Source organism: Salvelinus alpinus, chromosome 10 (genome assembly GCF_045679555.1).
Source record: "Salvelinus alpinus chromosome 10, SLU_Salpinus.1, whole genome shotgun sequence".
Taxonomy (NCBI): domain Eukaryota; kingdom Metazoa; phylum Chordata; class Actinopteri; order Salmoniformes; family Salmonidae; genus Salvelinus; species Salvelinus alpinus.
The window spans coordinates 73,029,320-73,041,371 of record NC_092095.1 but is presented as its reverse complement, the minus strand read 5'-3'; the positions used below and the strand labels follow the sequence as shown (position 1 = coordinate 73,041,371).

The 12,052-nt window shown below is 42.5% G+C and overlaps 2 protein-coding genes across 4 annotated transcripts in view; one reads left to right on the top strand and one right to left on the bottom strand.

Moving 5' to 3' along the window:
* The window catches only part of LOC139533031 (zinc finger protein ZFP2-like), a 530,089-nt gene that overhangs the window by 296,583 nt on the left and 221,454 nt on the right, over window positions 1-12,052 (top strand). The gene's annotated exons all lie outside the window — the stretch shown is intronic.
* Window positions 1-12,052, bottom strand: part of LOC139533041 (zinc finger protein 271-like) — a 222,385-nt gene that overhangs the window by 204,050 nt on the left and 6,283 nt on the right. The window contains exon 3 of one of the 3 annotated variants that reach the window (XM_071331235.1): window positions 8,269-11,422. The exons of the other annotated variants lie outside the window; for them this stretch is intronic. Coding sequence (XP_071187336.1) covers window positions 9,846-11,422 — 1,577 coding nt within the window. The 3' untranslated portion in view covers window positions 8,269-9,845. Of the gene's footprint in view, window positions 1-8,268; window positions 11,423-12,052 lie in introns of those variants that run through there. 3 annotated transcript variants of the gene reach the window in all.

Here is a 12,052-nt window from a genome sequence, read left to right as displayed (position 1 = left end):
TGGCTCTCAATGACTCTATCAAAAATGTGCCAGAGATTAAACAGTTTAAACAGTATGATACTGTTGAACTGTTATAAACCTTCTTCAGGTATAACATGAAGAGATGGTCAATGTTGAGGGGTTATATTTGATTTTGCATCAGAAAATGTAACTCTAAAACGACTGTGTCCCACCCGCTGGTCATCTAGATAGGAGTCCCTTGCCGCCCTGACATACAGATATGTGGACGTAATGAAGGCCCTCACCAACATTGGGCTTTTAAGTGACAAGAAGGACGAGATGGATGATGCAGCAGCACTTAAATGTTAGTCGTTCTGCAGACTAAGGTTTTAGAAAACGTGAACGTCGTCTCCAAAATGCTTACAGGCCCGAAGACGCAGACCTGCACAGGGCAGTTAGCCTACTCAAGGACATTATAGAGGTCCTGTCCGGATTCCGACAGGATTTTGAGAAGGCAAAAGTCACTGCAAAGACCCTTGCTGACAAATGGGGAGCTCAGAACGCATTTGAAGACACTCGGAGAAGGAAGGCAAGGAAGGCGAGGCGTCATTTTGATGAGCTATGCGAGGACGAGCGACTGATGGGGAGAGTAGTTTTAGAGTCAACATCTTTAATGCAAACCTTGACATCGTTATTCACCAGCTGTCAAACAGATTTAAAAGCCTGCGGGCAACATCGAGTCTGTTTGACTCCATCCATCCCACTACCCTGGCCAACGCAGATGATGATGCGCTCTACGAGACGGCAAGCCATCTGGCTGAACATTACAGCAAAGATATATCAGCAAGTTTGGGGCGGCAGGTAGCCATGGTTCCCCACTGTTAGATCTAAACTCAGCAGAAAAAGATGTGTCCTCTCACTGTCAACGACTTTATTTTCAGCAAACGTAACATGTGTAAATATTTGTATGAACATAACAAGATTCAACAACTGAGACATAAACTGAACTAGTTCCACAGACATGTGACTAACAGAAATTGAATAATGTAACAGTCAGTCAAAAGTAATAGTCAGTATCTGGTGTGGACACCAGCTGCATTAAGTACTACAGTGCATCTCCTCCTCATGGACTGCACCAGATTTGCCAGTTCTTGCTGTGAGATGTTACCCCACTCTTCCACCAAGGCACCTGCAAGTTCCCGGACATTTATGGGGGGAATGGCCCTAGTCCTCACCGTCTGATCCAACAGGTCACAGATGTGCTCAATGGGATTGAGATACGGGCCCTTCGCTGGCCATGGCAGAACACTGACATTCCCGTCTTGCAGGAAATCATGCACAGAACGAGCAGTATGGCTGGTAGCATTGTCATGCTGGAGGGTCATGTCAGGATGAGCCTGCAGGAAGGGTACCACATGAGGGAGGAGGATGTCTTTCCTGTAACGCACAGCATTGAGATTGCCTGCAATGACAACAAGCTCAGTCCGATGATGCTGTAACACACCGCCCCAGACCATGACGGACCCTCCACCTCCAAATTGATCCCGCTCCAGAGTATGTGTAACGCTCATTGCCTCGGTGTAACACTCATTCCTTCGACGATAAAAGCGAATCCGACCATCACCACAAAACCGCGACTCGTCAGTGAAGAGCACTTTTTTCCAGTCCTGTCTGGTCCAGCGATGGTGGGTTTGTGCCCATAGGCGACTTTGTTGCCGGTGATGTCTGGTGAGGACCTGCCTTACAACAGGCCTACAATCCCTCATTCCAGCCTCTCTCAGACTATTGCGGACAGTCTGAGCACTGATGGAGGGATTGTGTGTTCCTGGTGTAACTCGGGCAGTTGTTTTTGCCATCCTGTACCTGTCCCGCAGGTGTGATGTTCGGATGTACCGATCCTGTGCAGGTATAGTTACACGTGGTCTGCCACTGCGAGGACGATCAGCTGTCCGTCCTGTCTCCCTGTAGCGCTGTCTTAGGCGTCTCACAGTACGGACATTGCAATTTATTGCCCTGGCCACATCTGCAGTCCTCATGCCTCCATGCAGCATGCCTAAGGCACATATACGCAGATGAGCAGGGACCCTGGGCATCTTTCTTTTGGTGTTTTTCAGAGTCAGTAGAAAGGCCTCTTTTGTGTCTTAAGTTTTCATAACTGTGACCTTAATTGCCTACCGTCTGTAAGCTGTTTTTTATTTTATTTTACCTTTATTTACTAGGCAAGTCAGTTAAGAACAAATTCTTATTTTCAATGACGGCCTAGGAACAGTGGGTTAACTGCCTGTTCAGGGGCAGAACGACAGATTTGTACCTTGTCAGCTCGGGGATTTGAACTTGCAACCTTTCGGTTACTAGTCCAACGCTCTAACCACTCAGCTACCCTGCCCTTAACGACCGTTCCACAGGTGCATGTTCATTAATTGTTTATGGTTCATTGAACAAACATGGGAAACAGTGTTTAAACCCTTTACAATGAAGACCTGTGAAGTTATTTGGATTTTTAGGAATGATCTTTGAAAGACAGGGTCCTGAAAAAGGGATGTTTCTTTTTCTGCTGAGTTTAGATTAACTCTAATCATCCTTCTGGAAATCAGACTTTAAAAATCCAGACTAGGACAAGTCTGAGACTATTTTAAACCGTGTCTGAGTTTAAAAGTGCAATTTATTCTAGGATTAGCCTTAATCTGTGTCCACGGAACTGCACCATAGAGTTTACTAGATGAATGAAGTGACGATCCATTCAGACCAGCCTTACTGATTGAACTTTTGTAACTACATTTGTGCAGTTGGAAGTTCTTCAGTGATGTGTAATGTCAGAATTCAACACAGCAATAGACTGGGTCATAATTTATGGAGGTCTAATTTATGAAGATAATTTATAGCTAGAACCTGAGAGAGAATAAAGTAGACGGCACACGTCAAACGTTCGATTTATGACCCTATGTCATGATGACGTGTGCATGCCCATATTTGGGCATCCGGTCAGGACATCCTGGCGGGAAAGTGACCATGTGGTTATGCCCATTTTTGGGCATCCTGTTCCTGTTCTCACGCCTTAGAGCGAGTGCGAAAATATGTATATAATGTCTTTGAAGTTGTCATGATGATTGATGTCTAGGGACCTCTTTGAACTGGGTGGGGGATGAACATTTCAAAGAGTATGGCCCCCCCCTATTTTATTGCCCTTAGGGTTGTTGTCTATGAAACACAAATGTCCTGGGGTATTGGGGTTGGCAGACGCCTTATAAATAAAGCCCAGAACAAGACATGCAGAACACTAAACAAGATTCTTTTAAATAAACCCCTGAACATGAAACAAATATGTCTCCTAGGCCAATTCTCGGGATGCTATGCGTCTCTTGTCATGAACCCAGTGACAAAAGACTCGAGGAAGTTCTGTGTGAAGCCCCAGAAGGTTTTAAAGGAGTTTTGGGTACGAGTGAGGGACATATGTCTTACATATTCCAACCGGAGGATTCTACGGTTAAGATATTCACAGACAGTGGCCCCAAACCCCTTTATCAGGCAAAACCTGGGAGTTTTTCTCCTGCTCTGCGGATGAGAGAATGGCTTAAGATTAGGCTAGCGCTCTGTAAAATTGAACAGGCCCTGAGTGGTACAACTGTGCCCGGATATGCGCTGGAAGAACAGGTCTGCGGACGCAATGATCTGAAGGCCCTAAGAATCGCTTCAATGGCCTATAGCCCTGACGCCAAAGTGACAATTTTAGCCTATGAACAATATGATAGTGCTAATGCGACAAAGTCTGTCAGTTCTCATGTATCTTCCAAAGCATGCATGGATGTCAACTTTTTTATGCCAGTGTTTAGCTTTAAATGGATTGATTATCCCATATTCATAACCTGAATAAGCTGGACATTCTTTCCCAAAAGCGTGAACAATTACGGCGCTGGCCGCGTCTATCCTTGAGACATACCCAGGATCTACATGCCCGACGGATTATCTACCCATGGAGTGAAAACTTACGGAGCTTTGATGGTGCGTGCAAGAGAGCCAGGCATGGCGATGGTGAATTGGATACGGATAATGGTCAGGGCTAACCAGGCCCTTTATCTGTAAGAAAGGCATAGTAAAAAGGTGTAATTAATTATGAACTGCTTAAAAATGTATGGACTTGATATTTTGAATAAAATAAAATGGTTTTAAAAGCAGTATCTCACCCCTTAATGAACGGGAAGCTCTCGTTTTGTCTCTCGCACTGGTCTGTCGCGGAGAAATGCAATGTCTTTAAAAAAAAAAATTATCTTATTTTATACCTATACAATCTTTCCTACAACAGATAGTTATAAACATTTAAAGCTTATTAAAAGTGTAGTACTGTCTGGTAATGACGTATACCGGTTGTACACCAATGTTTATAAACAAAACATGCGTGCATGTTTCAATATTGCGCCGTAAAATTGGTTCATTATAACATGCTATAAACTGTATGTACTTAACATTTTGAATTAAATAAATGGTTTTAAAAGCAGTATCTCACCCCTTAATGAACGGGAAGCTCTCGTTTTCTCTCTCACCCCGGTCTGTCCTGGAGAAAAAGAGTTACGGAAAAGCCATGTGCGCGCGTGTGTGTGTGTGCGTGCGTGTGCTGGCGTGTATGTGTGTGTGTTTCAAAAACAAAAAGGGGAGGGTTGTGTGTTCAACAATGCCCAGGCATCTGCGCTCAAGGCTCTCTCTCTCTCTCTCTGGAGGGGTCGTTTGAAACCAAGGTTTGCACTATCATGCAAACGGTATGTACAGATATCTGCCTACCTCCCATCAAAAAGTGTGTCGGCGTCTTTTAAAATGGACACTTACGATTCATTAACACATATGCCTTTCAAATCCTAATTTAGCTCACCCCCCAGAGGATGTGGGGGCTAAAAAGTCAAACACCCCATAAAGAATACAATATGTCGAGACAGCCCCTAGGGTTTAAATCAAATGTATATAATGTTATATCCATGACTTACAGAGAGAGACATATTATATCCATGACTTACAGAGAGACATATTATATCCATGACTTACAGAGAGACATATTATATCCATGACTTACAGAGAGACATATTATATCCATGACTTACAGAGAGACATATTATATCCATGACTTAGAGAGACATATTATATCCATGACTTACAGAGACATATTATATCCATGACTTACAGAGAGACATATTATATCCATGACTTAGAGAGACATATTATATCCATGACTTACAAACAGAGACATATTATATCCATGACTTACAGAGAGACATATTATATCCATGACTTAGAGAGACATATTATATCCATGACTTACAAACAGAGACATATTATATCCATGACTTACAGAGAGACATATTATATCCATGACTTACAGAGAGACATATTATATCCATGACTTAGAGAGAGACATATTATATCCATGACTTACAGAGAGAGACATATTATATCCATGACTTAGAGAGAGAGACATATTATATCCATGACTTACAGAGACATATTATATCCATGAGTCTCGTACGAGCCGTCCTTATCTCTTGAGCTTACATTCTGTTAAGCTACATGTATCCGTGAGATCAGGATGGTCTTAATGATGAACTCCTGTTAGGTTACTTCCTGTGATCAACAGAGAGTCCTAGAGGGCTTAATGATGAACTCCTGTTAGGTTGCTTCCTGTGATGAACAGAGAGTCCTAGAGGCCTTAATGATGAACTCCTGTTAGGTTACTTCCTGTGATCAACAGAGAGTCCTAGAGGGCTTAATGATGAACTCCTGTTAGGTTGCTTCCTGTGATGAACAGAGAGTCCTAGATGCCTTAATGATGAACTCCTGTTAGGTTACTTCCTGTGATCAACAGGTGTGCTTTTCCTTGTTTATTATCTTTATTTTGAAGCTCTTGTGGAAAACAGTAGAAATGTATTGTAAATAATGAATGTGAATAATGATTGTAAATAATGAATAACGAACCGAGTAGAATTCTATTGGCTGGAGTAACCCACGAGCGTCTTTCAATCACCAGCTTGTGAATACGCTGTTGAGATCAGCCCATTTATACATGAGTACACGTCAGCAATGGGGAATTATTGCTTCAAACAAGAGAACAAAACGTTTCAAGCTGTCTTTGAAACGCCAGTCAGTTAAAAATCTTATGTCTTAATTAAAGGGGTGTTGTATTTTGAGACAGGCTTGAATATGCAAATCAGCCAATAAGTGTACTGTTTCGGCTGGGAAGTATGCTGACGCGTTAAAGGCCAACAAAAAGTATGTCTTACAATGGTTTCAGTCGTTCTACATTGTCAAAAGGAATAGATTGAACCCCTACTTAGACCTGAATTAGCAGACAGTCTAAATACAGAATAGTAAACCATTTGTAACAGAATGTCAGTTAGTCCAGCATAAACCTTGAGCTTTCCTTTCAACACCATGGAGTGAATCCTTACCACTGCTACACCTGGCTATCAGCCACCAGAGCTTAGTCGGGTAGCGAAACAGTTAATTCAGCCATATTTAATGCCTTTCAAAAAACATAGCTGATATGGCTGACTTGCTAAAAACAAAAATGGTTTCTACTGACTCCTTGTGGATTTGTGTAAGTCATAAGAACCGCCTAGTTAAATTAAGGTTAAATAACAATAAAATATGTACATGCTAAAATCGCCACTGTAAAGCACATAGGGTGTTCACTCCATAGGCCCACCTTCCTTTCTGCATCAGACTTCAGCTTCATGTCTGGGGTGGAACATCTACTTCTGAAAGGACCATGCTTAGATTCATAATGACATCTCAGATTGAACTCTTTGCAAACAGCGACAGTGTCGATGCAAACAAGACACACTGGTTTAGCATTGGAGAAATACGATGAATATATTGTAATAGAACAGGTAGGACTATTAATATAGATATTGGTGATTATATCACTGTAATCAGATCAACATTATGTTATGATCATTGAATTGCTTATCCCACTAACCATCTGTTAAATGTGCATTGTAGCCTACACTGTGTAGGACTATGAATTGGGCAGCTATAGGCTATTTGTTAATAGGCTAATTATGTTCTGGCCCGCAGACTAGCTACTAACACAGCAACAAATTGACTGGAGGCCAAACCTAGTTGTCAACCCACATTGCAAATTATAAACTGGGTGGTTCAAGGCCTGCATGCTGATTGGTTGGGTATGACAAAACATTTACTTCTACTGATCTAATTACGTTGGTAACCAGTTCATAATGGCAATAACGCACAACGGGGGTTTGTGATATATGGCCAATATAAGCTTTGCGTCGTGCGTAAGAACAGCCCTTAGCCATAGTATATCGGCCATAAACCACACCTCCTCGGGCCTCATTGCTTAATTCAATCTCCCCCTTCATCATCAAACAGATAATTAAAACGTGTGGATATAGTGCTAAACTTGAAGGACTCATTGTCTCTGTGAATTGAAATGTTGTTCCCCACCAGTGCCCTCAGAAGAGGAAACAATGATACAATGTAGTCTAACAACATCTCTCTCAAACAGCACAGATGTGAGATGTGTTTCACTGTAGAAGCACTGGTCCTCTTACATTTTAATTCCAGGTTGCATATTACAATATTTAAGGGCATATCAGATGGTCTGCTCTGACCATAACAGTCACACCAACCATAGGGTTGGTTGGTATAAGATTGAAATGGGTAAATAATGTACCTGTGAAAACCCTATGAAATAGCTCCCCAATACCATCTGCTGAATATATTTAATGTATTACATGAATGGAGACCACAGCCCTTGCGACAATACATTTAAATAATGTTTTACTGTGATTGTTTCACCCTGCTGCATATATTCAATGCATTCCATTTCAAATGTGTCTCCCAGTGCGGCTTTAGTTCCGGGCTATTATGACACATCTGGCAGTTTCTTCTATGTTCCTAGGCCTCTAGTACAATGAAAACATATTGTTTTTGGTCACTACCATCCCAAGAAAATACCATGCTACTTTTTTCTCTTCATTGTACTACAATCCTACATTTTTGTATGGGCTGTTCTTCACATCAGAGTGCTGCTGCAGGTTCTTTGCCTCTTTTGACCATGTTGGGCGGGCCGGGCACAACCCACAAAGCTCAAGGCGCGCTCTCCACTTCCCTCCGGTAGTTATTCAGCCTGATAACACATCACTGCCGACAGACAAAAGCAGAAATGTAGCAGCCTGTACACCTAATCATTAGTGATCTGACATGCTGTATTGCATGGAAACTGTAGACTACTAACAACAGCAGCTACATAGTCTAGTTTACTATGGTCCTGTACCTCTGACCAGGGTAAACAAAGTGGTAATGTTGTGTATTATATATACAGTATTTCACTTCAAACAGTTTATTTCATTTAATTATACACATGAGAAAAAAGTGGTTTCCCAGCACAAATTCATGTACAAACATTATTTTCATTACATTCTTGTAACTTAGCAGATGTTCTTATCCAGAGAGACTTACAGGACAAATAAGGGTTAATTGCCTTGCTCAAGGGCACAATGACAGATTTTTCACCTAGTTAGCTCAGGATTAAAACCAGCAACCTTTGTTACTGGCCCAACATTCTTAACCGTTAGGCTGCCTGCCACCAGATCAATAAACACAAGTAGTTGATTCATAGCTTGTTTAGTAATATAAAATAATCCACCCAAACTAATGCCTAACAACAGATCATCACACTATCTTTATCTGATATACACGGAGTGTACAAAACATGAGAAACAGTTTCCTAATATTGAGTGTGTTCCACAGGGATGCTGGCCCATGTTGACTCCAATGCTTCCTACAACTGTGTCAAGTTGGCTGGGAGTGGATCTCTACTCTGAATAGCTCCTTCCATCTCCTCCCACAGATGCACAATTGGATTGAGATCTGGTGACTCGGCAGGCCACTGCAGTAAGCTGAATTCCCTGTCATGGTTCCCATGGAACCATTCCTGGACAAGCCTTGTGGCATAATCCTGCCGAAAACATACATTTGCAGCTGGATACATTGCTGCCATAAAGGGATGCACCTGATTGGCAATGATGTTTAGACATCCTGTGGCATTAAAACGTTGCTCCACTTTTATCAAGGGGCCCAATATGTGCCATGAAAACACACCCTACACCATCACCACCACCCTGCAATGCTGACACACGGCATGGGTGCATGCACTCATGGTTCTCCATACCCTAGTCTTCCCATCAGCATGACACAGCAGGAACTGGGATTATCTAGACCAGCGGTTCCTAAAATGTTTATAGTCCCGTAACCCTTCAAACATTCAACCTCCAGCTGCGTACCCCCTCTAGCACCAGGGTCTGCGCACTCTCAAATATTGTTAGCCTGTCACACAGGCATGAGTTTGTCACTTCCCACAAGCCTGGTTGTGACAAAGAGCTCTTATAGGACAAGGGCACAAATAACAATAATCAATTTTGCTCTTTATTTAGCCATCTTACATATAAAACCTTACTTGCTCATTGAAAATTGTGAATAACTTAATGAGAAGGGTGTGCTTGAAAGGATGCACATAACTCTGCAATGTTGGATTGTATTGGAGAGAGTCGGTCTTAAATCCTTTTCCACACACAGTCTGTGCCTGTATTTAGTTTGTATACTAGTGAGGGCCACGAATCCACTCTCACATAGGTACGTGGTTGCAAAGGGCATCAGTGTCTTAACAGCGCGATTTGACAAGGCAGGATACTCTGAGCGCAGCCCAATCCAGAAATCTGTCAGTAGCTTCTGATTAAATTCAATTTTCACAGAACCGCTTGTTGCAATTTTGATGAGGCTCTCTTGTTCAGATATCGGTAAGTGGACTGGAGGCAGGGCATGAAAGAGGTAACGAATGACCGATGACCGTTTAGGTCAGTTGATGATTTAAAACATTTTCCACAGTCAGAGCAGGAGTAAGGCTACTGTCCATTATGTATACCTTGGTGTCTTTTTAACTGGCCCATTTGAGAGAAACTCTTCCTACAGTCAGAGCAAGAGTAAGGCTTCTCTCCTGTATGTATACGTTCATGTTGTTTTAGGTGGCCCGATTGAGAGAAACTCGCCCCACAGTCAGAGCAGAAGTAAGGCTTCTCTCCTGTGTGTGTTCTCTGGTGAACTTTTAGCTCAGATGATTGTGTGAAGCATTTTCCACAGTCAGAGCAGGAGTAAGGCTTCTCTCCTGTGTGTATACGTTCATGTTGTTTAAGGTGGCTCGATTGAGAGAAACTCGCCCTACAGTCAGAGCAGGAGTAAGGCTTCTCTCCTGTGTGTGTTCTCTGGTGAACTTTTAGCTCAGATGATTGTGTGAAGCATTTTCCACAGTCAGAGCAGGAGTAAGGCTTCTCTCCTGTGTGTATACGTTCATGTTGTTTTAGGTGGCTCGATTGAGAGAAACTCGCCCTACAGTCAGAGCAGGAGTAAGGCTTCTCTCCTGTGTGTGTTCTCCGGTGAACTTTTAGAACAGTTGATGTTATGAAGCATTTTCCACAGTCAGAGCAAAAGTAAGGCTTCTCTCCTCTGTGTATACGTTCATGTTGTTTTAGGTAGCTCGAGAGGGAGAAACTCTTTCTACAGTCAGAGCAGGAGTAAGGCTTCTCTCCTTTATGTATACCTTGGTGACGTTTTAAGTAGCCCAGTTGAGAGAAGCTCTTCCTACAGTCAGAGCAGGAGTAAGGCTTCTCTCCTTTATGTATAGCTTGGTGACTTTTTAAGTGGACCAGTTGAGAGAAATTCGCCCCACAGTCAGAGCAGGAGTAAGGCTTCTCTCCTGTGTGTATACGTTCATGTTGTTTTAGGTGATGCAGTTGAGAGAAACTCTTTCCACAGTCAGAGCAGGAGTAAGGCTTCTCTCCTGTGTGTGTTCTCTGATGAACTTTTAGCTGACCTGATGCTGTGAAGCATTTTCCACAGTCAGAGCAGGAGTAAGGCTTCTCTCCTGTGTGTGTTCTCTGATGAACTTTTAGCTCAGATGATGTTGTGAAGCCTTTTCCACAGTCAGAGCAAGAGTAAGGCTTCTCTCCTGTGTGTGTTCTCTGGTGAACTTTTAGCTCAGATGATGTTGTGAAGCCTTTTCCACAGTCAGAGCAGAAGTAAGGCCTTTCTCCAGTGTGTGTTCTCCGGTGAACTTTTAGAACAATTGATGTTATGAAGCATTTTCCACAGTCAGAGCAAAAGTAAGGCTTCTCTCCTCTGTGTATACGTTCATGTTGTTTTAGGTGACGCAGTTGAGAGAAACTCTTTCCACAGTCAGAGCAGGAGTAAGGCTTCTCTCCTTTGTGTGTTCTCTGATGAACTTTTAGCGGAGCTGGTGTTGTGAATCTCTTCCCACAGTCAGTGCAGGAATACAGAGTCTCTCCTGTATGTATTTTTTGGTGTTTTTTTAGCTTTGATATAACTGGGAAAATCTCCTCACAATGTGGGCAGTGGTGAGACCTCTTAGCTCTGTGATCTTCCTGCTGTTGCTCTCTGGATGTAGAGAATGTCTCAACATCATCTCCTGTGTGAACATCAGAAGAACCAGTCAGTTGGTGTAATATACAGTACCAGTCAGAAGTTGACACACCTACTCATTCAAGGGTTTTTCTTCATTTTTACTATTTTCTACATTGAATAATAATAGTGAAACATCAAAACTATGGTATTACACATATGGAATCATGTAGTAACCCCACCCCCAAAAAGTGTTAAATCAAAATAGCTTGTATTTTAGATTGTTCAAAGTATTCACCCCTTGCCTTGACAGCTTGGCACAGTCTTGGCACTCTATCAACCAGCTTCACCAGGAATGCCTTTCCAACAGTCTTGAAGTTCACACATATGCTGAGCAATTGTTGGCTGCTTTTCCTTCACTCTGCAATCCAACTCATCCTAAACCATCTCAATTGGGTTACGGTCTGGTGATTGTGGAGGCCAGGTCATCTGATACAGCACTCCATCACTCTCCTTTTTGGTCAAATAGCCCTTACACAGCCTGGAGGTGTGTTGGGTCGTCTTGTTGAAAAACAAATGAGTCCCACTAAGCCCAAACCAGCTGGAATGGCGTATCGTGGCAGAATGTTGTGGTAGCCATGCTGGTTACATGTGCCTTGATTTCTAAGTAAATCAGACAGTGTCACCAGCAAAGCAT